Genomic DNA, 26,738 nt, shown 5'->3' on the forward strand with positions numbered 1-26,738 from the left:
TTCATAGTATTATAATAATAATAAACATGGGCGATTGTCTACACGAACTCGTCTACATTGTATGTCTTCTCCGTCTTCTCCACTCAAACGCGTTGAAAATTCATCTTGCTTGCAGGTTCCGCCCGAGACACCGCGAAGATGCATACATTGTCATCCGGTACATGTCCCCAGCACCCCCAATAATTACATGCAACATCCTATGCAGTACTATACGCCGACTCATTGTATGGAGGGTCAAAATGGCATGTACACGCCGCACCGAAGTTCGTATCATGGCGGTGAGTTTGCTTTTCAATTATAGTACGAGTACATTCCACATAATGTGTAATCGCGCACCCTTCATACCGATATGCAAGATAGAGCAAGAATTACCGTCTATCGTTCCGCGAATCCTAATATTAAATATTATCATTATCAAATTTTAATTTGGCACACATCCCCCGGGGATTATTCCGCTCGTACGGAGCGATATTAAAGTTGCGCTAATATTCAAATGTTTAATTGAATTTACTTTAATTAAATGAACTAAATTAGTTTGAGTTAATTTAAAGTTACGTGGTACATTCAACCGAGGTTCATAATAATAATAATAATGTCGCGATTCGTGCGCCGTCTTATTTCTCGCGGAAATTTATACTGGATGTCGATAGCCGAGATAATTATGTAACGTTCGTGTAAGCGTCCTTTTTTTTTACGCGGAAATTTGCGGACTTTCCATTACGACGTAATTCGTTTAGACAGATTGTTGATAGAATTTTTAGCAAATCTGATTTTGCACGTTGGATAAAGTACGTCGCGAGTATCGCGATGAGCATTGAAAATTTTTCAGATTTTTGTTTCTCGAATATTGTATTATCCTTTTATACAAAGGCTGAAAGAAGTAGGGCAAAATGAAAAGCTTACCGGCGGGATACGGAAAATAAGAATCAATTCCACTTAACTGTTTCAAAGAGGTATCTTGAAATTTTGTGCTTGATGTATCGTTGAAAACAGTGTCTATCGAAAATATAGGTCAACCGTAGGTTTTCAATCTCCACTGACAAAGGTGAATCCGAGTAGCAATTGGGATTGTAATTTTTTTCTTTGCCTTCTTCTCTATGAAAGAACCGACACAATTCCACATCTATCATAATAAAGAAGAAGTCGGTATTCCTTTATCTATTGATTAATCCGAATTATAAAAAGTACGGAACGTGTCGATACACGATGCTTTGGATTTCTTTGAAACTACGACAGCACGAAGCGACACGTAATGGAGAAAGTTCTATTAATAGTTTTGTTTTATCAGGACGTCCAGCTTCAATAGCGAAGCGAGGATTTTGCGGAAAATTTCGCCAAATTCAATCGGAAGTAGAAAATATCCATGAAGCCAAAGTTACTTACGTTCGAAGCAGATATAAAATGTATGAGTCCCTTTTTTATATATCGGAGCCTCTCGAGTATTTACTTTGCTGCAATCAATGCGCATTCTCCGCGCCCTTCGAAGCGGTATTTTAGATATTTCGTTTAGATCGTTCAACGGAAATGCGACCGTGATTTCACTAAGGATGCGGCACGTTCGCAAGAAAATTCATATTTCTTGCGAACGTGCCGTTCCTTTTCCGGCATCAAGAGGGCACGCTCGTAACTCCGGTCTCGCGGCAATTTTGCTCTCGGTGCCATCCTCAACAATTTCTATGTCTCGCGTCATTTTCGGCAAAATACCTTCTGTCGCTCCCTTCGTCCCCTTTTTTCCTCTGGCGCGTTAAGAGCGCATTCCTCGCTATGCGCTCCTTTCATATCTCGTTTTCATTATGACCCGAGTAATGAAGAATATTTCATTCTCTCTATTAATTTACCACCTAAAGGCGGACGCGCGACGTCTCTCATTATTGGTAATGATAACGACGACGAAAACGGTAACATCGTGCAAATAATTTTCTCCAAACGGTTTTACACGCTGAACGGGCTTAATATGCGCAACAGCGCTCGCTGTAGAAACTTATCCACTTACGGACATGTTAGTTCCCAAAATTAAATTGCATTGGCGGACGCAGTTTTACTCGACACGGTGGCACTATAATTTACAACTGATATCAAACTGTTATATAATACGGAGGTGCGCGAATAAATTTGAAATTATGAAACTGAGACATTCGTAAATTCAGTTTTGATCGCGTATAAAACGAAGCGTAAAATCGAGTAACGCGCATGTGAATAATTACCAAACGTATAGAGAGAGAGACATTTTGTTCTGAGTTTTCGCTGAGAAAAAAAATTGCAAACTGGAGAATGAATTTTTAACGCGCGCGAGTTCCGGAAGATTGGGAAAGGATGTGGGGAAATATTATCAATCCTTCGTGTCCGACCTCGAAACGAGGAAAAAAAATCAATTAATCAAAAATACTCGATGAACACTTGACAGTTCCACTAGACTTGCAAATAACGTAATCTGCAAATAAATAACGACAGTACGGTGAAATTCGATTTTCGCCAGGACGACACGTATGGCGACGCAAAACCCAAAGGTGTTCAACATTTAACGCCGCTAATGGAAAAGGTCGTATATTCGGTGCCAGCGCAACACAACCGTACGCTTTACTCATAATTCAGTTAGATATCTTTTCCCGCGGTAGAGAGAGCAGAGGTTGAATCTGAATTCATGATTTTTCACGAGATGTAATAGACCCGCTCTTATCTCGCGATCATCAACCCCTCTACCTTCTTTCCTTCTTGTGACCCGCGCTCTTTGACTTCGTTCGCCCAACGTTACAACCTTTTACAACCTACCGCCTTCGTCATCCCTTTCAAAAGTGCATTTACCCTGACCCTTTACTTCCTTCCTTCCTTCCTTCTTTTCCATCTTCTCTCATGTCGTTTCTTTCAACTGGTCTCTCGCCCATCTCGCACCCTGTCTCATGCAAACGCCGCCGTCGCCAGCCGCAGGTGTCGCCGACGCGGTCACCGAGCAGCCGTCTCTCGTCGCGAAGGGAGGACATTCGATGCCTTCGCGTAGTACATTATTTCAGGAATTAAGTGTTTCAATTCGACGTCAAATCAATTTTCCCATGGCGCAACGGCGATACCGTTCAATACACTGCGATCCGACTTACGGTTCTTCGATTTAATTAAAAAAACGCTTGCTTTCGATCTCTTGTTTAATCCCAGACAGGATTCGCGATGATATTTGAACAATCGCGCGAGCAATCCCCGTGTTTCACGACGATCTATTCACTATTTCTTTCAGACACTCGTCTGCGTTACATGGACGCCGATGAAACCATGGGCGGTAATAACTGGGTCCTGGGCGATCTACGCAGTCTGCATCGTTGCGTACCTGCATTACGTCGTACAGGTACGCTTTCGTCTCTCTTTCTCTCTCTCTCTCTCTCTTTTACAAAATTATACATTTGAATATTCAAATTGCGTATGATAAACGAACGAATATATCATCTGCGTTATATCTTTTTTTCTTGTCCACACTTTGTTTTATACGTAACATTATTCCAATTTATTGGAATAATGTTATTTATTATTTGAAAATGTGACTCTTAAATAAATAATAGATATAATGTATTAGTATAGTAATAGTAAATATATTTGAGAAATAAGTAGATTGTAAAATAATGTACATATATTTTTTTGGCTCAAAGTCCATACAACTTGAAAGTAGGTCACTCTGCTACGAGTTCTCTATTCATATGTCAGAAATCTATCGAGAGTGCAAGTTGCTAAATCTGTTTTGCGAGATATTCTATTATCGACTGTATTCGCGAACGCGATTCCTCGATTTATCTTTGAATTATAAAGAGGATAATCTTTTCTATCAGGGATAGACGTCACCGGTATGCGGACGCATTTCTATCCGGAGGGTGGATGGGGCTGGCTGGTCTGCGCCGCCGGTTTTCTCGCCCTGTTGCTCACCACCGGGATGCAGCTTGCCTTCGGATTACTCCATCTTTACGCCGCACGACATCTTGGTGAGATCCATTTGATGGACATAGGTACGTCAAGCATCTATATTATTCGCTCTTCTGCGGAATTTCCCAAACCTGTGTGAATCGCGACCCTTTTCTTTAAAACAGCAAATATCCAGTACTCATCTAGTTTTTGTGGAAAAGTGCGAAGGGAAAGCTTAAATTCATTATTAATTTTCACACTTTGCTCTTTCAATTTTTTAATTTTTTATTGAATAGGATCACTGCACCTGTCAATGAACAAATAACATCTAAATATAATTACATTTTCAAGTAAAAAAATATTTTAATCAAATCTGTATGTCAATTAGATCTAAAAAAATATTATTTAATTTGCAGTTTATTATTTTGAAATATTATTATTTTAATATTTCTTTTTTTTAAACAGTCATTTACTAGTGATTGTTCAGCGACTGGTGTGTGTATGTGTGCAGTGACCGTACATAATTTTATATATCTATATATTTTTTAATACATAATGAAAAAGTAAACAAGGCGCTGTAATTTTAATTTATTTTAAAATTTGATTTTAATCAAGGAGGCACACTATAGTGTCTTGCGCCAAGTAAAGGTGCAGTGCGAGACTGCCCGTGTCTCTAGTATCTACGTGAGTCGGCTTGAAAGCACCTGAAATTATTAAAGTTCAATAACGCTGAACTAATTAAATTTTGAGCGGGTACAGTCGATATAGTTTGGGTATAACAAAAGTATTTTTTTTTCTGCGTGCTCACAAGCAAAAGTATTTATCATAAAGATTTAAAGAAATAACAATACAAAATAAAAAAATTTAATTGAAATAAAAGAAATATTAATGTAAAAAAACTTGGCGTTTCTAGATATCCAAATATAATAAAGTAACAACGTTGAAATACATAGATTAAATACATTATTACTTACAGTTTTTCTTTATTTGGTTTAGCAGTGCCAAGTTTTTTTGACATAAAATTTTTTTATTTCAATTAAATGTTTTTATTTTATATTGTTATCTCTTTAACTCTTTGATTAAATTTTATATTTTATTAAAATATACCATTTGGATTTTATATCTATTTTTTTTAATAGTTGTACAACAGTTATATTTCGAGAAAATATATAGATATTTTTTTTTCTAATTGGCACAATTAAAACTTTATACATTTTATTTTTAAATACATATTACTTGAGTTAGATTACACAATTTTGTTATATCGTTATTTTTTTAAGGAGATATAAAGACATTATTACTTGAGTTTCTTTTGTACAAGTTTTTTTTCATTGAAGAACACGTATACTTGGCGGTTTTTTTTATTTTTTTTTTTAAACAATTCCTACTATTTGTAAAACATTTTTCGCTACCCACCAATAAATGGAAACTGTTGGAACTGCTTTACTGTTTTTTCAACATGTACAAAAATTGTGCGAATACTAACTTCGATTTGCTGAATATTTCTCCGCTGAGTGATAGACGACTCGTTAAGAAAAATGTCAGCTATTTTAATAGCGCAATACCAAAATATCTTCGTAGTAAACATTGTTCCGGAAAATATCAAGCTTTCATCGATTTTCGATATAATCTCGTCTCACTTAGCATAGAGTTATATAATTGATACTTATATGAAGGTGATATTAATATCAAGGTGATACTTTTCTTTTAAATAATTTTTTAATACCGAAGCGAACCATCGTATATATAGGTTCTCGATGTGGCGAACGGCTAGAAAACGGGAATTTCTCCACGAATGATTTTTTCGGTCGTGAGAAAAACCGTTATTTGTCGGATTAGATTCAGATTTGCGGATTCTGTTCCATTTCCCCGTACTTCCGCAGAACGAAACGCGTTCCGGAGCTCGCAACGATTTCGCTCTCTCATTCATTAATATTCCACCTTCTCACCAAGTTGCTTTACATACATGTGCGCATATACTGGTGCATCACGTGCACGCGAGGTACGCCTGGTGTTTTCTACTGGATGCATGTTGTGCTCCGTATGGCTTTCGAACCTTAACTGGTGTATATTAAAGTTCTATTTCTTGGGATTGCGACAACGTGTTTTACGACAGGTTGAAGCTACAAATTACGATATAACTTTACGTTTTCCTAAAAGTTTTTCACGTTTCCTCTCGCGTAATTTGCGTTTTTTTTTTTATATATAAATGACGTTAGCTCAAATAAATAATAGCAAATTGGTTACATTTCATTTATTGAACAATTTCAAGTCGACGTGTTTTCTGAACTGAAAGTTAATTCGAAGCATTTGTCTTCCGCCTTCAACATCGCAAATTGGATTTCAGACAAAACTTTCGCCAAGACGAAGACTCGTGATTAATTGTAAAATAAATAATCCCATTTACTCTTTGCACTTTTGATATTTTATTCTTCGGCTAAATAGTTTAACGTTAAACGGTCTGCCAATTGTATCGTTATCCCGCGCCTTCTGAACGCTCTATTTGCGTTGCTGCCAATTATGAAAACTATTACTAAATGAAATAAAACGCAGGGACCTTCCGTTAAAAGTGCAATTCATCGCGCGAACAATGGATATTTATCTAATTGTAAGCTGATACGAATTGCGTCCCTGAAATAATATATTTTAATTTATATTTTGCAGTCATGTCGGACAATACCGTACGCATCAACTGAAATTTAATTCTATTTATTTATAATATATTTCCGTGCTAGAACACTGCTCAAAAAACACATAATTTTTCCATTTACGTTAGAAGAAAATCGTATTATCGCCTTTTGTCATACCGGCGGCAATTGCCACTGTGTCGACGCTCGAAACTTTTATGAATTTTCGCGAATAAATCTGTTCTTTAAAAACTCACGATTCGCCAATCACAACTTAATCGACACGTTACGAAATTATCCGCAAAGCAAAAGAGTATATCCCGATAATACGATTGCTGATACAAAATTTAAAGTTTCGCAGATAAATTTCCCGATCTGTACACTTGATCATTTTGCCAGCTTGGTAGAAATGGATCTGTTATATAACTTGGGCTTGTTATATTCCACGCCAGTTGTTTATTGCAGAAAAACGTGTATTTTCCTGGCATAACGTAGCCGTGCTGTTAAATTATTTTGGTGCGAATCAGACAGACATTCTAGACTTCGCCTTTTGTTCCGACCAATTCAACTTTACAAAGGGCTCGGCAACAATGACATTGCCTACGCTTGCGCGTAACGCTAAATATTGCATTAATATTTATGCGCGTGCATAAATTCTCTTCGGAGATTACACAAGAGAAATCTTATTTGCTATATAGCACTATAATTCCGACCGCGATGCTTTATCCTTCAAAAACTCGCTTTACCCCGGATAGCTGAGCCTGTGTACACATGTACATCTACTTTACAGTTTTACCGGACGATGAGCATTTGAAGGCGTGCAAACAAAATGGAGAGGACCTACTTACTATCGCTTAATATCGGCGAAATAAAATAAAATTGGAAACAATCTTTTTATCATTATAATCTCGCGAACAATGTTGCGATAATAACAATGGGGAGCAAAACAATTAATTGAGTTATATGTACATTACCGCGCGTAAAATATTGAAATAATTTCGTCTAAATATTATTGATGATTTTGTGGAATTATTGTCGAAGTTTTCTCTCGTCTTTGTTCTCTCTGTCGCTTTTATTCCCTATCGTGCTATTGATTCCCTCTCTTACAAATTATATTCTATTTTGCGTAACGATTTAAAGTGTCGTTAACGGGCGCGTCGGAACGTTGAAAGTAGAAGAAATGGATCTTGTTTATTGAGTTCTCGTGATGCGACCTCAAGTAGCCCACGAGCCTCCGTAGTCTGCTCCGCGAGCAAAACGAGGAGTTAATCTTGTTATTGCAACTTATTTTCCTAACCAGTGGAGTGTTAAGTACCGCTTAATTTCCACATTACTCGATTAAAGGTTAAACGGCAAACTGTATCGCGCGGAGCCGAGCTCGAGCTCCTCCCGGTCTATACGTATTATATATACTTGTGAGTGTAAGATAAAAGTGAAAGGTCTTTCCTCTTGACATGACATTTTCCCGACCTTAAAGTGATTAAAGTAAAGAGTTTTACGTATCGATCGCCCACTCGAAGAGATGAGCTTCCTCTTCCTGGTTTTTGATGGAAACACGTGCGTGCGCGAAGAAGCTGTATGAAATACATAAATAGAGAACAACGACGCTATGTAAATTACAAAGCGTGTTAATCCTTCAGTCGCTTATTAAAAATATTACCAAGGCCCGAAGTGACAATAAAGATAGTATTGTTTTTTTTTCTTCTTTTTTTTGCGAACGTTAAGCTGCTACGAGAGAACACTAAAAAAAAAATAGAGAGAGAGAATGCGCGCCTATTTATTAACGCCAAGTTACAATGAACTTTTTATAGCTTATCTGCATTTACGTGTAAAATTATAAGGATGCGATAAAAAAAGACATAGATAAAACGTACGCGCGTTTATTACGGCTACAAAGATAATAAATAAAGGTCATTGCGCAGCGTGTAGAATAATTAATCGGGACAATTGACGTAATAGTAATGTCAGGTCTCACTTAAATTAACCCTCCTTCCTGTTGTCTACACGCGTCAAGGATATAAATAGGTGCGCTGTGTACGTTCATTAGAACGCCCTATCTCGCGCTATTAATAAAGCGATCTTAAAACGGATTGGCAGAAGCCGTTGAATAGTCAATTTTTCGAGAAGTGGGTGCCTTGGGAAGATTATTTTTGTCGTTTCTCGAGAAAATAGCGGTTCGACTAAAGCCGCGTGTAAAGCTCCGCTGAGGAGTATCTCGAGGTTGAGAAAATATTGAAAGAGAAAATGCCTTTGGCGAAAGGATTTAAACTTTATCGTCCAAAGTCGTCAACCGCTTACATTCCCGACGTGCGGTGTACGCGCGAGCCGAACTACGTGACGCGGTTCTCGGGTCGGTGGATGAAACCGTGAAACAAAACTTGTCAAACTTAGCGCCCGATCTTGACACCGTAAGGCAAGCAGTTTTCGGTCGTTAGAACAAGATCTCGACCGCTTTCAGCGATCCGGAACCGGTCTCGGTCTCGCTTCCGTGCCTCTCGTCAAGTGGAAAATCTCTCGCGAGTCGCGAAGCATGGTATAATAGTCGGGAATAAAATTCATTGCGAATGCTTGAAATTTCCGGATCTCGCGCACGAGACGACAGATCATGTCTCGGAAAATCCGTTAAGCCGATCAATAGACCGATACATCATCCGCTACCTAGCGTCGCCACTTATCGTCGACATGAAAAATACTTAAACTTCCCGTCACACCTCTCGTCTTGCTAATACCTGCCGTATCAACAATTCCTTAATACCTGCTGGCGTTTGGCAACGTTCGCCTGTAGTAGTCCAATGACAATAGAACGTACGTATTGATCGTTCTGGAGAGTACCTTTAGGCTACGTACTCGGGCACGTAGCCCTGACGACGACGACGACGACGACGAAGACGGAAGCTGACTTCGAGAGCGTGCATAAACCGCGTTGTATCTGTCTTCGTACGTTTGCAAGATACTACCGTGTTATTTGTCGATCGACGCGATTCTCGCATCATGACTCGATCGAGTCGGTGGGGAATTCCCGCGACACTTGCAGTCCCAAGATACCTCCGGTGGTATATGTATTTTAACCGAGCGAGCCGCTGTCCACGAGCCGCGTCCCACGAGTCTCTCGCCAAAGTACGATTAATGTGCCGTGGCACGCGTCGCTCGCGGCAGGCGATCGCGCTCTCTTCCGTTTTTATTTCGGATCCTACGTAAAGCAGCGGGCTCCGGAGGCGATAGCCTCCGAGAGAAGTGAGCCCCGTGTCAAAAGTGTTTCCGCTCGGACGACAAATAGGACGAGAATCGAAAGTACGTCCGGTAGATTTATCGCGCTACACCTGCGTGCGTGACAGAAGCACAGATGCGATACGAACTCTGAAGGGTTTCTCGTTCTGCGAAAAAATTTCAACTGGAGAAATGTCAGAACCACGGAGTTGCGGAGAATTACTTGGACTAATGAAATAATTCTCTGGAAGTAATGAGGTTGAATAATAACGGAGATTAGCGAACAATTCTGTCGTCCCTGCGCGAACTTGTCCGGAAAATGTCGTTGGAACGATTATTATTTTATTATTGTTATATTTTTAAAGGGGAAGCAGTTTTCTTATTGGCATTATTGCCACACATGCCTAGTCTCAGAAGATTTTGCATTGGACACGATATATCGCGTACGCCTTCAACGGTCGTAGCTAAATCTTAATGCTTATATTTATTCGCGTGATTTTATACACTTCTTCAAATTCAATAAACTGCGCGCCGAATTACTTTTTCGGTCATAGCACAGCTCTAAATTGAACATGAATTAGTAATATCACGTTTTTATTAAATTGAAAGTAATTTAATAGTACTTGATGCCAACTAAGCATCTAAATATTAACGCTTCCTCACCCGGAAAAAAACTGATATTTTTCGCAATAAATTCTTTACAGTTTTTTCAGGGGAGTGGGGGTTAATATCTAGATGCTAATTAGCATCAAATATTATTAAATTCATTTCAATTTGATAAAAACGTGGTATTACTAATTGTAATTCATGTTCAATTTAGAGCTGTGCTATGGCTGAAAAAGTAATTTGGCGCGCAGTTTATTGAATTTGAAAAAGTGTATAAAATCACACGAATAAATATAAGCACTAAGATCTAGCTACGACCGTTGAAGGCGCTCTTGTTTAAATTGTGTTATCGCATTATCGAATATCTCTCTACTATAATATATCGTGTTTAATTTCTCTTTGTATTTTTTCTGTTATTTCTAGACGTTTGCAGTATTTTTGAATTTGTCACATCTTTAGTAGTAGTTATTACAAATATTTCGAAGACTCGTTTTTCACACAAAAAATATCAACATTAAAATCTATGACCGTTAAGGTTTTTTAATTAATTGCGTTTTCACATATTGATATGTGTTCCTATTATTTTATTATTATACATTCAATATCTTTAATTATTCTTTATAAGTTTATTATTACTTTTTTTTAATGCTTGTAGTCTTAATTTTTTACATGAGTGATCGATTACTTAAAATCCAACGATTCGGACATCTTGGTAATCCGCACATGTCCTTGCATTAACTAGTTGGGATTACGGAGTTTGCACTACTGTATCTACGTGAAGCCGGCGTGGAAAAGCGATGCTGCACGAGCAGCAAAGTCTTAATGTCACCAATCTCCTTCCAGGTAGATAACGTCCGTTAAATGCCTTCTTGAATTTAGTTCCGATTTCGTTGACATTCATTAACGATCGTTAAATTCGTCAAACAAGTGCGGATGTTAAATTGAAGTTCATCATTAATTACTCGTTGATCGAGAGATGCGTTTTGTCTCTCATTAAAGCGTCATTATAATGATACAATGTTGCCCGTTTCCGCTTTCAAGTTATTGGAAATTCAATGCCGTGGGAGGGAGAGGACGAAATTTACTAAGAATTATATGATTCCTACTACATAGAGATCTATTTACCAAGCAGTTTTACAGAGATCTATTTTCTTTTTTCTAGCTGCATTACTCTGGAAAAATAACACTTTCGTTCTTCTCATCTGCGCGCTCTCAGAGTTCTCCAACACGTTTCTTTCATTCTTCCTCCTTTCTCGTCACTACTTGTTTTATTCTCAAGTGTAGCTACTGTATTAAGGTGCACATAAAAGAATGGATCTCCATCGCGCCGTTGGCAAATGAACGTTTCTCAATTTTTGCGATGTTTTTCGTAGCAAGAAACTTCGCCAGCTTGTACAGTTTCTTTTCCGTAGGTAGCGTCACCTACAGCTGAATGTTTAATTACCGTGAGGGAAACGAGTTATCACATATCCGGTGATATAAATGTTCAAATGTTCAGATGTAAAATAAAGGAAATAGTACAATAGGAAAACGACGAGATTAGTTTAGTGTGTAGGAAATCGTTTTAAAGTTTCGTACGGTATTCCCGTTGAGTACCCTATGTCATACTAGTTTAGAATCCATGCATTTCGCGAAACGATATCGGACTTTGTGTCGATTGTGCGCTTGCTCTCTTGAACGACAACGTCAAGCTTGTTCAAAACTACCGATATACACGAAGTCACGTTTAGGTGTGGAAAATTGCTCATCTCCTGTTTGGAAGCGAGTTGTACCAACAACGCCACTTTCACGCAAGAGAGCAAGAGGAATAGGAAGGACAGGATTAGGAGAGAGAGAGAGAGGGGGGGGGGTGGGAGGAGGAACAGGGAGAGAAGCACGAAAATGGAGAGAGGAAATGCGAATGAAGATGGAGGTTTTCGACAGAAGATGTTTCATTATCGCCTCACGTAACAAAGGGACCAGTCAGAAAGGATGCTATCTCAGCTTAGTTTTCCAAACGACTCGATTTCTCTTTATTTTTGAAATAGAAAAATAACTTGTTTGCCGCGATATTCGTTTTGCATTATAATAAAATTACATCAGTACATATTTATCGTGTAAATAATGCAGAGATTAATTATGCTTCGCGTGCGTATATTGAAAAACAAGCTTTACTAAAAAGCGGATGATAATTTCTTTTAACTCGAAACTTTAAATGGCGTGTTTATTTAAATTTGCCAGTTGTCTGTTGTTGTAAATCGTTCTCGTTGTAAATTATCACGAATCGCAAATTATCGTGAATTTAACCATAGCTTCGCAATATTGAAATTCTATCGTAAATTTGCGGAACATTATTTATTACGTTACTAATAACGCTGTTTATCGTATCAATATTAGAACTCTTCTAATTCTACGATAAACATGCATAATTGAAGCTCTCATTGCACTGCGACGATTTAATGAATCTGTTCTTATGATTTTCTCAAGTACTTGTCCAAAAATTGTGAGAAGGATCTTACTAATTTGTACGTCGTACAAGTCACGTACATCGAGAGTACCTATAAGGGGATATAATGTGCGTATAATTTGCATACGCGAATATTCATGAGGCTGCGGAACTTGAAATTATAATTGCGTTAACATGTTAAATTTCTCAATTAAACAAACTTATGACTGAGAAGAACGTTTATAACTTTTCAAGATATCCCTTGTATGCATAAAAATAATTTATAAATAATATAGATAAGAAAGGTGGAGGGAGCGAAAAAAGAAAGGGAAGAAGGAATGTTTGCTGAAGAAGCATAAATGTTTATCGATCCTTATGGCTTATACAATTATTCGCCAGGTATTATATCACGATATGCGGCGGCTTGCTTTCAATTTAATCTTGTTTTCGCTAGTGCAGTTTTCGTTCTCTTAGCCTTCGAGATCGATACGGGCGATCTCAAGGGGGTGACAGATGCGATATCGTCAGGAAAACGTATTCGTCCGGCTAAACTACGGAGAGCTCTTGCGACGTGTCGCTTCTCGGTGATCCTTCTCCCGACCGGTATCTGTAACTCGGCGGCCGATTGAGGGTACACGATGGGGTTTACTATATAAGCCGGAAAGACGTAAGGCGACCGAAGCTTCGGGGGATTTCTTTCCAGTGTGATATACTGCGCTCGACGATGCACCGCCACGTGCTGATGCACATAGAGAGCCTCTCTGCTGGGATATATGCCCCAACCAGATAGACCTAGTTTCGCGAAAGTTATCCAGTTCTTCGTCAAAGTTAGAGACTCGGGGCCCGGCGACGCCTGTCGTAAAGCGTCTCTCAGACCATCAATATTTACTGTCGACCGAAGTATTGACAATACCCTCCAGTAATTAGTGCCGAACCGCCACGAGGCGTGCATTGTCGATATCTTTGCTTCACGCCGAATCGACGGCGATAAGGCTTTATAGTATGTTGAAACGCGTATGACGTTGCTTCAAAGGAAAGGGCTGCCAGAGTATGACAAGCATCTCGACTATCTATATCGAAAATTTGCAAACGATGATTCGCCGAAGCTACATCAATATTAACGTACAGGTCATGTATTCAAGGAAAAATATTCGAAAAATTGTTTTTCGATGATTTTCCAATGGAACTTTTTTTTTGCCGAATTTATATTTGAGTTTTAGACTCACTAGATTTGAATTTTTGATACTATGCAACTTGTATGAAATACAATAGAAGTAAAGTGAAAATTTTTTGTCCATCGTTCCACAACCGGGCACCGTTAAAATTTATTTAGTCACATGTAACGCAATTGAAAATATATTATCAAAGTAAAAATTTTCAGAAAATTTTATTAATACGTTTGTGTCAAGCGCCTTTATTAAATGTACGTCCGATATATAATAGTTTATGTAATCTGTCGCGAATGTATTTATTGAAGCATTTATAAATTATGGGCTACATAAATGTTCTATTTTATATTTATTAAACCACTTTATAACTGTTATTTGCAAAAAGCTTTGAGATATATGGCTTTAGGCGCTACATAGTTGTTATTACCGACATATTGAAAATATGTATCGACCGCTTGAGGGAAACTAGGTAACTACTCACCCCCCATCTCTTTCGCTCTCTCTTACGGCATCTGTTACCGTACTCTGTATTTTCGTCTCGAAAATTGTCAAACTTTTATTCTACGAGCTTGCATTTCCTTCGGCAAATTTAATTTCCACTTTTTCCGAGTATCGAGGAAATACTATCGATTTTTAATTTGTGCAGTGAAGTCCCAGAAGTTAACTTTCCTCGATCGAACTCCTCTAATTATTGTTTGCGTTGTAGTAACTTTTGTAATCACGCATGTGTATACAGCTTTAGCTAGATCGTACTTATTTCTTATTTAGAAAACTTATTGCATTTTTTAAGGTGAAGTTTAATCTGAAAAAATACATTAAAATGTAAAAGATACAAGTATATTTTGCAGTATTTTTGTGCAAAATTAATTCGCATAATGCTAAGTAAACAATCGCAATGAAACAAACCAAATATAATATTGCGCAAAAGAATTAAAATTAAAGATACACGGGGCGGTTTCGCGCTGCGCGTTCTTTCGAACAATTTATCAAGAGACGCTATCTTGATAAATCTCGTTACTATTAATTTAGTTCAGCCACTCGTTTAACTCGATTTCGTCCACTGGAATCCTTATGAAGAATATATGGTGAAATGTTAAACGGGACAAGTGGATTCCCTTTTTTTTCAAAATTTCATGCGTAAGCGTCAAATGATTCTTAATTACGCGTCGACAGCTGCACGGGCATTTTAAACGCACGCAAAGATAGCGTACGTCGCGCAGCGTACTGCAACTGCATGTACGTTCGAAATTCGCGCTTCCGATTTGATTAACTGAACTAGCATTAAGTAGCATTACATGTACGCGGAGGCGGGCATGATCGATGCGGGCGTCATACTTTTTATTTTAGCGAGCCGCGGGCGTGAAATTTATCACGTCGCTATCTCCGATAAAAATATCCGTATCTTTCATTCACCATAAATCAGATTGTAACACGCTCATTCATTCATAATTCATAAGAGATAGCTATTTTTATCTATTTGCTTTACGTTCTTCGTTACATCGTCGCGGAACTTATACACGCTTATTTTATAATTAGAGGATCTTAGTGCTACCTAAGCAAAACGATTTTAATTAAAATTTGTTTAATTACGTTACGCGTATTATTATGAAATAAAATGCATGTCTGAATGGAAAATTGGGAAAAAAAGCGAACAATGGAAACAAAAGTCTAGTATTACGACGTGATTAAAAACGGATTAATATTTTTGTATTAAATATAACGTTTTAATAATTATTATGACATTACATTGTATTCTCACAAAGATTTTAATTCAAGAATTAATGGAAACAGTGCAGATTACAAGTCAAAATGGAAAAAAAAACCGGATCAAATTTTAATTAAGAAAAAACGAACTTCAATTTTCATCAGACGAGCGAGAGAACGCCTGTTCATATATACCGATCATACATTATTACATTAAATATATGCTTCGAGGCATCTCGCACGGGACCTCTTATTTGAACACTTCTTTACTAATATTTTCTTTCTCGAATATAGCGGAACTCAAATTGATTTTCAAGGACAATCGAAATACAGCCGATGAGTATGTTTACCTCTCGTAGTAAGAGCTATTTAAGAAACATTGGTAATTTACTTTATCAAGAAATGAAAGTTAACACAACTTGTAGCGAAGTTTCCGATTCCAGTAATTTTTTTAATTTATAAAATAGTTTATAAAAAATATATATATAATTATATCTATTTAAAGTAAATGTTAATTATCAAGAATTTTTGTAAGAATTCGAGACGATTCTCTTCTTAAACATTTAATTACTCGTTGCTCTCTTTCGTGACTGGCTGGCTCCCAACATTAAATATTTTACTGCACCGATTTAGCGTTGAAGTAAAGTCGTGGCGAAAACCTTTTTGAAACTAAGCGAAGGACAAGACAGGGTCATACGACTGATTTGCGAGAGCTTCTTCTTTAAGCTTTGTTGTTTTTAATATCTTTAACAAATCACGAGCGAGCTCTTGAACTTTTTAATGCGCGGAAATCGATTCATCTTCCATCGCTTTTGTGCGAAAAGGAAAGTACTTGCGGTTCTATTTTTTTATGGCTTGCACGAAGCCATACGGAGCTCCTCAAACATTTTTCTTGCCTCGAATTGTCGACAATTAGTCATAGAGATAACGGTAATTGCCCACCGAGAAGGCAACAATCGTTGACGGCGGAACGGCGGAAGCGGTTGCGGAAAATGCTAATTCGCCGCAATTCCTTTGAAATGGTTGGAGCAGAGAAATTATGTAACGTTAGACCAGCCTTTTATCGATGTCAAAATACATCGCGGAACTTACGCTCGGCGGTCGTTATTGCTGAAATATTCTTCGGAGATGAAAGCGACGAAGAGGATGCAGCCGGGGCGCGCTCTCGCAGGGAGAAACGTCATTGAACATTACAAGAGAAATACATAATGACAGATGAGCATCGGGACAAGCATGAAGTATGAACAAAGGCTGTACGCTATCGTCCATTCGAGTTCCTTGTTGCCGCTGTACGTTAAGACCGCTGTGAAAAGACTCTTTTATCTGTCAAGAGCGTATTTAAAGCGTGCTATCAGCGGCGAGTTTTGTGCACTACTTTGAAAAATTATCCTGCCACATGTTCGATGATGTATTCTCGTACATCATCGTGACGCAATAAAAGATATATAAACTCTCCGTATATTGCCCTTCAGGTTAGGTAATAGAAACGTTTGCGTAATAGAAACGTTTGCGAAAGACGACCCTCGTTTTGTAAAAAAAAAAACACAAAGATGAGTTGAAATATAACGGGTACTGGAATAAGCTTATGTTCGAAACGTTTCAAGTTAACGTGTGATTATTTCTATTTATTTCCGAATCATTTTTACAGTTCACATTAAAAAAAAAAGAGTTTTTTGATAGTTACTGATGTTGAGCGAAATAATGTCAATTAAATACTTGGTTAACATAATTTTAAATAATTTTGCTTTTCTAAATTTTTTGCAAATTATTACTAAATTTGCTTAGAGTAATTCTGGCATACACGCCACACCTATGAAAACTTTATTCAATCATTATCTATTATATTTAAGATAAATAAATTATATCAAAAATTTTGTACTGCACTGAGAAAAATGTTCGGAGATTAACAATCGGATTATTCCGTTAAAAAGTAACAAACTGATATTTCCGATTATTTAGATCGGAATGTGCAGAAATAAACGGATAATCTGTTTAAAAAGTATCTATCCATCACTCTTTAAACAGATTATCCGTCCATTTTCGGATATTCCAATCTAAATAATCGAAAATATCCGTTTGTTACTTTTTAACGCGATAAATCCGATCAACATTTTTCTCAGTGTGTCTATTATGAAATTTTTTAAATAAAATATTTGTTTATATTTAAAAAAGCTTTTAGAAACTCTTGCACTTTTGTCGTATATTACAAGGAACGGAGATATATACTACTCATGGATTGGGACGGGCAAGTTGAATAAAGAATACTAGAGTTAGCATTTGTATTTCCATATACTCCATCCCTCTACACTTTATGTACCATGAAATGATTACTAAGCCATTTACACTCCCTATAAAAAGAATAATTATTCTTTGTAAGTTGTAATACATCGCTGCTCTCAAAAAATTGAGAAATTGATTCAACTCATGATGGTTTAGTTAATATTAACAGTAAAAAAAAACAAATTCACAATACAATGCTAATAGTTGCGAGAAAATTATGTTCACTTCTATTTTTCCTGACTTTTGTGGCGTAAATCCTTAGTGTAAATACCGAAGTCACCCTATATTACGTAAATATTTAGACAAGTAAAATTATTTTTTATTATATGAATCAAATATTTAATTGGCATCATCTCCGTCAACATTTGATAGCTATTACTAAACCCTTTTTGCAGTGTAGATAATCTTTAGATACAATTTGTACAGCTGTCCGCACTGGTGAACTCTTGCCCCGTTTTACTCGCGTTCTTTGTCTCGGAAATAATAGCATATGAGACATAAAAGGGCAGGCATTTTGCGGGTAAATCCAATCTGGGTACAAAAGGGCTTTGCAAAATCCAATCCGTGAAATTCTAAACGAGGGTTCATCGCTCCACTTGGTCGCACTTGTGCAAATAACGTTAAAAGCGTCCAGACTCGTAAATTATTCGCATAAGAACGTCGAGTCGAAGTCGCTACCTGTTGAAGCCTTGGCGCACCAATATCCAGGTTTCTTCGAGAGCCTTTTTAAGCCGTGAAACGAAGCCGGACAATGCATATTCATTTCAGGATCGCTCCGTTTCTCTATCGATCCGATAATTTTATCTTTAATTCTAGGATTACGTGCTCGGCTCAAAGATTAAACAACAGAATGCATAAATTACGCGCTGTGCTGGATATACGTAGGAAGAATTCTTGTGCTTTTCTTTTAGAATTTTTTTTCGTTTATTCAATGCAAAAATGTACGATAAACAGATCGATAAGCTGATAGACGCGGCGCTACTCCCTTATTAAAAAATACACCTAACTAGGCGTTGGCATTCCGAAATGACATTTAAATTGAACGTTAACTCGCAAATAAACCTCCAACTTGAGGGTTAACACTTAATTCGAGTGTCATTTCAGACTACCAACGCATAGTTAAGTGTATTTTTTTTATAAAAGTTAAATGACGGTATAAATTAATTAATACTGACGAAGAGTGTATCGTTATAGTTTGTTTATCTTCAAGGGAAATGACGGAAAATTATTGGAAAATTTATGACACCCTGTATGTATATAAGTATTTTTTATCTCTTTCTTTCTGCATCATTATTTAACACGTAGCATGCGAACCCTTAATATTCTCAAATTTATGCGAAAATATGTACGCGAGAGGTCGGAAAGAGAGTTGTGTGAAACGTCAACAGAGTGCAACACATTACAAGTTTACGTCGTTCGTATAATTACGTATGCACGCGTTTCACGTATGGCGAGTAGTAATTTTCCTAACGTAATTTTTTTTTGTACGTAGTGACAAAATTGTATGCTTTTCCCTCTTTTTCGGACATAATATCACGCCTGAGCATGTCTCGACACCGAGGCTCTCGAATCTTCCTCGTATCCAACGAGGATATGTTTATGCCTCCTTAGCAAAGTCGGCCACTCATTTGCAAGTATATAGAATTTCACGGAGGAGAACATACCTAATTGCAAAGAACTTGCTCTATTCGCAACTACGAAAAATCTTTCGAAAAAAAATTCTACGTTTTTGAAGTGGATTAATGAACTAATATTTGGAATTTTACGCACGAATAATTTTAAATATGTATCAATGATAATTTAAAATTATTAGAAATATTTAATTAATTATTAAATAAGCAGGAATTTAATTTAACGCTCAATTATAATAAATTAAGAACATTGGAAACCACCACTGAAGTCTACCGAAAGGTGTAGCTGACAGGATCTTGTTTCTCAATTAATTATGTTGCCCTTTTTCTTACTAACATTTCAGTTTTATGTTTAATTAATTAGTGACTTTAGATTGTAATTTAAATAACCAAATTAATTCTTATTCGGACAAGTAGATTTCGTTGAACTCAGAAGTAGTTTTTCAAATTAAATAAAACATGCATTATTGTATTAATTTATTATTATTTAAACACTAAATATTATTCAAATATTAAATATTAAATTTATTATTATTTAAATATTATTAATAATTTATTTATAATTTAAAAAAGTAAATAAATTTAAAAATATAATACTAATATAGTAAGTACGGTTTAAAATTGCGTTGAATTGTTAAAAAATTACGGTTGTCGTATTAAACGTTGTAATTTCTTCAGTGTAAAATATTCAGAAAAATTCAGTTTGTAGTTTTAATACAAATTTCCTTTTATTCTACGTTTGATTATACTCTTATGTTTTTTTTTTTCTAAAACTTTGTTGGAATTATTCACAACTGTCTCCAAATATTTGTCGAACACTCGAAGTTTTAGATGGGCAGGCAAATGGACAACTAGATAGACGCGCGTAGATACATCGACAGAATTGAGCGAACCAATAAAGCGATAGCAGCTTAACTTTTACATCGTATAAATGTATTTCAGTTCGATTATTCATAACTGCCGAGAGTTTGAGATAGAGATACGATTATGCGAGAGACATTTGCGAGAGCCGGGCCGGACCGGGCCGGGCGTTCGCGAGGAGTTGGCACGGTGTATTTATAAAAAGAAAGAGGCGTTCCCCGCCACTTCGCCAAGTAAAAGGGTAAAAAGCGATGCTTTTACGAGATTACAGGAGATGCACGTCGATACGATTGACGTAGACCCGTCCAATTTTAGCATTAGAGAGAAATACAGCAAGAGAGAAATACAGCGCCTCGACGCGCCTCGATGCCGCATAAAATCGGTCGATGATTTTCGTATTTCGTGCCGCGACGTGCGTCTACGCGTTTGAAGCTCGGGACGCGTATTTCGTATCTAGCGCCGCAAACATCAGAATTTTTATCCGCCCAGTCACGACGGGGCGTGAAGTTTTGCATAAATCTTCGCGCGCATCCGCGCGGATTACGATCCGTGAATCCGCGAATTGCCTTCTCTGCTTCACGTCTCGTCGTCTCACTACTCTCGTCTTCTCGCTCACAAATGCGTTACTACGCTGTTCCGATTTCGTTTCATTGTAAATTTATGAATTCCTTCAGCGGAAGAGCCGTTTGTTCTTTTGAAACATTCAAGAGGACGATATTATCACATCGTCGTAAACGGTAATTAACGATTTAAGCGTCGTCGAAAACTAGTGTAGTTCACGTTACGAAGATTTTATCGTAATTGCGAAATCCGACGCCGCTGGTAGTAGTTACGAAGAGTCGTGCGATAAATCCGACTTTGTCGAAAATACGGCAATCTTAGAGAGCAGGCGGAGGGGGGAGATGTTTTTCCCGCGCTACACCGTTAAACTCGTAGTGTTGAATTCTACCCAATTTGAGTTATTTTTAATCATTTTTATAAGGTGCCGTTGCTCTTATTTAATACGTCAATTTAAACTAAAGCAATAAAGTTAAATAAGTTAACTGTAAAAATGTTAAATTTGACTGAAGTTTATTATTTACTAGGTGTACACAGACTTTTACTTTGAAATTAAGTACTTTAACCACAGAAATGAGTTGACTAGATGAGGTTGTTCTTTTAATTAGGGTAAACTTGGATAAGATGGCCATAGTTTTTTTTTAAATGCAAAAAAACATATTTTTATTTTTGTTATTTTTTAATAATGTTTGATACATCACTGAAGCTCAAAGTTAATAATACTATTGAATTTAAAGAGAAAACATTTATTAGAAATCTAATATTATCTTTCAAAATATTATAGCATGTGCATTGGCCATCTTATCAAACTTTTAAGGAAAAGTTGGCCATAGTATTATGGGACAGTTTGCTATACACGTTTTATGTTAGAAATGAATTAACATTTTCTAAAGTCGTAAATAAAATTTATAATTTTATATGACTTAGTTGTAATTGTAATATTGCAATAGTAACATAAAAATTAAAATTTGATATTGTAATAATAACATAACAATTATCTATCAAAATGACTACAAAAGTACACTATTTAGCAATTATTAGAGAAATTACAGACTGTGACCATCTTTTCCATATGGCCATAATACCCCAATTTTCTCTATATATCTTGCGTTAAAATAATAAACTTTAACACACATAGAAGTTAAAGATAACAAAATGTTATTTAACTCAAGAAATTAGTTTAAATTTGATTTTTTAATATTTAACATGTGTACGTTGCATCGCTGCGCGATAATCAGGCTGGTTAACGAATGCCTGAATTTGAAAAACGATACAAACAGAATGAATCATATACTATTATCAGCGTCAAGAGACAAATCTCGGAATAATTTTTTGAAGAAAAAGCTACCCCCTATCGCTGGTAAGAAAAATTCAGCTCGAAATTTTAGTTGCCGCGCAAAAAAATTGCGGAGGCAAACGAATTTTCCTGCAAAAACTTCGCGTTCCCGCGTGATGAAAAAAAAATGTTGAAACAACGTTCGCGAGAATTCGTGTCTTCGGCAATTTTCCCAGCATCGAGCTCCGCTCCGATTCAAGCGCGAAGCGCGGTTCCCTCCCCTCGAAGGGGAGGTTGTATTGGTAGAGTATGAAAAACACGTGAAAAATTATTTTTACCGGTTCGCCCAGGCGCGAGTGCTGTCTATGGGCAAGTAGAAGCAGCGTTAGCTCGTTAGCGCTCACAAACGCGAAATCAATCACCAGCAAACGAGCTCCGTCCGTTGCCGGTTGGAGCCAAGGGGTATAGAGAAGGAGGGCGAGAAGTCGGGTGAAATAATAAAAGCGTCACGTTATAATTGGGAGCCGTGCGCGATGCTTAGAGCCCATTTCGCCCTGCTGATACTCCGCAATCGCGTTCCTACAGGCCACTAAAGTGACCGTCGGGTTAATGTTTCAGTGTGGGCGGGAGCGTTGAGCGCCGCGATCTCCCGTGGCTCAGCGCCGCTGGTCGTTGGCGCGTGTCGCCGCGGCAATACCAGGCTTACGGCGGTGATCGGTGGCCTCGTGCTGGCTTTGGCGTCGCTCTTCACCTCGTTCGCCGTCCAGATGCATCAAGTGCTCCTTAGGTGCGTAACGGCGCAAAATGCTACAGCTTATCGATTGCTCGAGCGACGTACGTTTCACCGGGAAGTCCGTGAAAAGAGTACGTTGCGCGTAAAAATAATCGATGGCTAGACGCGCCCCGATATACATTCTCTTTTTTTTTTTTTAACCGACTCCTGTGCGAGTGACGTTTGACCGCGAAAGAATTATCGCCGTGGATGATGCATTAAAAATAATCGAACGGTAGACGAGAGGTTTTTTTTTGTTAACTTCCATACGAGGGATGAGATATTAATAGCGCGTTGAGTGAATTATTGAAGCTGCTGCTTTTACGGGAGAAAATAAGTAATTGTTTATACGGGCGTTTATTATGCTTTAAATCACTTTTTAGTTGCGGATCGTCAAATTTAAAAGCAATACTTTGCAATGAAAGTAAAGAAAAACAAAAAAAAAGCAACCACGTTGCGACACGAAGTTTTAGTTGATATTAACACGAGTTTTGAAATGCATTTTGTGCATGCGGTAATGCTCAGCGGCTACATGATTGCTCGGTTAATTTTGCTTTTGAATAACTTTTAAAACTGAAACGCGTAAATTTTATAAACGCGTCCGGCGTACTTTTCAGCCGGAGAAGGCATTACAAAATGATGAAAAATGAGTATTTGTGGCTCAATATATCCCGGCTGTCCAAGTTTCTTTGAAACGTCAGCGAGTCGTTTGTGTAGCTCCGCTTTCCGCTAAAATATCGCCACGGCTCATCCTTTTGCGCGGCACCCGGGAGCGCAAAGTCATACGATTTACCTTTACAAAATGCAACAGCTACGGTCTGGTGCTGGGTACGGGGGCTGGCCTCGTGAGGGAAACCGCCAGTCTGGTATTGGGCAATTACTTCAGAAAACGACGGGAGTTCGTCGAGATGGTGGTGCAGGCCGGCACCGGCGTGGGAATAGTGCTCTTCAGCGTCGTCTACAAAGAAGCGGTCGGGTGAGTTATCGCATATATTACGGGGTGGGAAAATGCGCGGGGGATGTATGCATCAGCCGATACCCCCCTTAGGAATGTGTGCCCGTCCGACATTTCGCTCAGCCCGAGCGGAGAAGATCCAATTAACCTTCGGTCGCGCCGCGCCGTTTCCTCGCACGTGTGGGCGCGCGATGCAAATTTAATATTGCTCGCTGTCTTTTTTTCATCGCGCGCGCGCGCGCGCGCGCGAGAAACGACACGAGGGAAACCGTTGGGTGCCGTAAAAATCGTAAAAGACGACGTCGTTCGCCTTTGACGTATTATATCCGTCACCGTGATTACTAGCGAACGAGTCTGACGCTACGCGATCATCTGAATTCATTTACATTCATTAAAAATGCATGCGACTTGCGAAAAATAGATGATCAGATAGGAAGATTATTCATTCCGTGACAAGAAAAATTAAAGCTACACGTAATGATTTATGGAATAAAGTTTCTATACGCAGAATTACAATATAGTTTTTCCATTAATTTTCCTAGAAATCAAAATAAAAACAGAATCTTGTACATTGTATTATTCGATTTCAAAATTGGATCATTGATGAAACGGGCAAAAGCGTAACGTGATACCAGTTGAATAATTTTTACTTTAACAAAAATTCAAGAAAAGTCAATTATCAAAATATTTGATTTCACAAGATGGAACATTACTTGATAAATAAATTTCTAAAAATAAAAAACGAATTGTGTACATTGTATTACTTAATTTTAATCAAAAATTGAATCGTTGCTAAATCGGACAAAAGGATAATATGATATTAATTAATAAATACTTTTTACTTTAACAAAAATTATGATTTTGAAGATGGAACAATACTTGATAAATAAATCAGTTTCTAAGAATCGAAATAAAAATTTTGTACATTGCATTATTTAATTTCAATCAAAAATTAGTTTATTGGTGACTCGGACAGAAGGATAATACGATGCTAATTAATGAATGATTTCTACTTTGACAAAAATTCAAGAAAAGTTAATTATTAAGATGTTTAATTTTGGAAGATGTGGAACAATATTTCATAAGTAAATCTCTTTGGCAAATAAACCTCTCATAGAAGCGCAAGTCGTATGTATGTACATGGCGCGCAGTTATTTTTCATGAAAGCGGTATTTGAAAACGATGAATTTTGCCGGTAGCAGCAACGATATTTGACGACAACGACTCCCGAAACAAATTGCGTACGAGGAGAAGTCGAGCGGCCGCTTGTAACATACGGACAAAACTGCTTTCAATGCGCACCACCCTTTTATCGTAGATTTTCACGCGACTGCGTGTCCATCGACGTACGGACGTTGCGGCGCAACGACAGTTTCCGTGCACAAAAACAGCGAACAGATTCGACGTGGAATAATTGAACGTTCTATTCGGTTCAATTCTTTATTCTCTCTCTCTGTACGCGTCCCTGCCCTTTTGTCTGTATCTTTTGGCAACCGTCGAAATAACTCGTTTGGAGTGTGCCACGGGCGTTCGTTAGTATCATTGATCTATTACCCACGAATGTACAGCAAATTATTTTCAGTTGTACTCACTTCGGTATGTCCTTTCGGAATTGTGGATGAGAATAAACTCGGCTTATTTTCAGTTAAACCTGCGTGGAAGGTCGCTATTTCTATTTGACCACCATTCTAATTTAAGACACGTCAATCATTTCATAATAATAATTTAAGCTAGCCTGCTTAAATGAAATACACAAATGAATAAAGAAGTACCTATTGAGAGGCTGAATCTTGGTGCCTAATGGTACTTTATAAAGCTTAAATTTATATATTTTCAATTTTATTTTCAGTTTTATATACTGCACGTCGAACACAATCGTTCTTGAAACGCTGTCATAAACTGAAGCTAGAAACTCTGGTCAAAGTAATATTTTTTGCAACAAATTTTTTACTTTTTTTGGGGTGGGGAAATTTTAGAGATGCAAGTTAGCATCGGTATTATTGAATTTGATTTCCAATTTTAATTATGTTTTATTTTCGAGAGCTATATTTGAAACCGAAAGTAACGACGCGCAGTTCGATATAAATTGAAACATATAAAATATAATTTCAGCACCAAGACCTTGCTATGACCGTCTGGGTTTATCTCTATTTTAATTTGAAGCTTGAAATAATAACACAAATTAAATTAACCTTTAATTAAATGATCTTAAATAATGATAATAGATTTTTGATTAAAGATTTTTTCTTTTTTTAAATAATTAATTAATTTTTAATTAAATACTATTAATAATGGTGTTACAGCATCGTAGAACATGGTGAATAATTTATTGCAAAAGAGTCAATTGTTTGGCGTGCAATTTATAAAACTAAAAGTGTATTTAAGATTTATATATAAAATATCATTAGACATTCAACCTCGATTGCAATAGATGTTTCTTTACTTATTTGTGTCATAAAATATTGAAAATTAAAAGCTTTAAGTGACGATGAAAATTTTTTGAATGAATCACGTAATGAAATTTTCACACAAAAAAAATGAATTCTTAATGAAATGTATAAATGCTTTAATCTCAGAATATTTTAGAATAGCGCCAAGAATAAATAACCTTCGGTTAAGAATAAATTATTCTTAAAACAAAGCGAAAAGATAATCTTAAATGAAAACAAATTTTACTTTATTTAAACTAATTTAAAGAATAGAATTGCGCCCGCGTTTAACATTAAATATGTTTGTATTAGGATTATTTTTTCTTCCATGCGGGCAAGTCTGCTGCGGCGGATTCATT

The 26,738-nt window shown here is 37.1% G+C and overlaps 1 protein-coding gene across 4 annotated transcripts in view; it reads left to right on the forward strand.

The window, feature by feature from the left end:
* Nucleotides 1-26,738, forward strand: part of LOC105202069 (monocarboxylate transporter 4) — a 98,821-nt gene that overhangs the window by 52,120 nt on the left and 19,963 nt on the right. For all 4 annotated transcript variants that reach the window (XM_026132450.2, XM_026132451.2, XM_039452312.1 and 1 more), the window contains 5 exons: nt 116-278; nt 3,227-3,334; nt 3,810-3,983; nt 22,842-23,010; nt 23,807-23,971. In XM_026132450.2, coding sequence (XP_025988235.1) covers nt 116-278; nt 3,227-3,334; nt 3,810-3,983; nt 22,842-23,010; nt 23,807-23,971 — 779 coding nt within the window. The remainder of the gene's footprint in view (nt 1-115; nt 279-3,226; nt 3,335-3,809; nt 3,984-22,841; nt 23,011-23,806; nt 23,972-26,738) is intronic.

Source organism: Solenopsis invicta, chromosome 1 (assembly GCF_016802725.1).
Source record: "Solenopsis invicta isolate M01_SB chromosome 1, UNIL_Sinv_3.0, whole genome shotgun sequence".
NCBI lineage: Eukaryota > Metazoa > Arthropoda > Insecta > Hymenoptera > Formicidae > Solenopsis > Solenopsis invicta.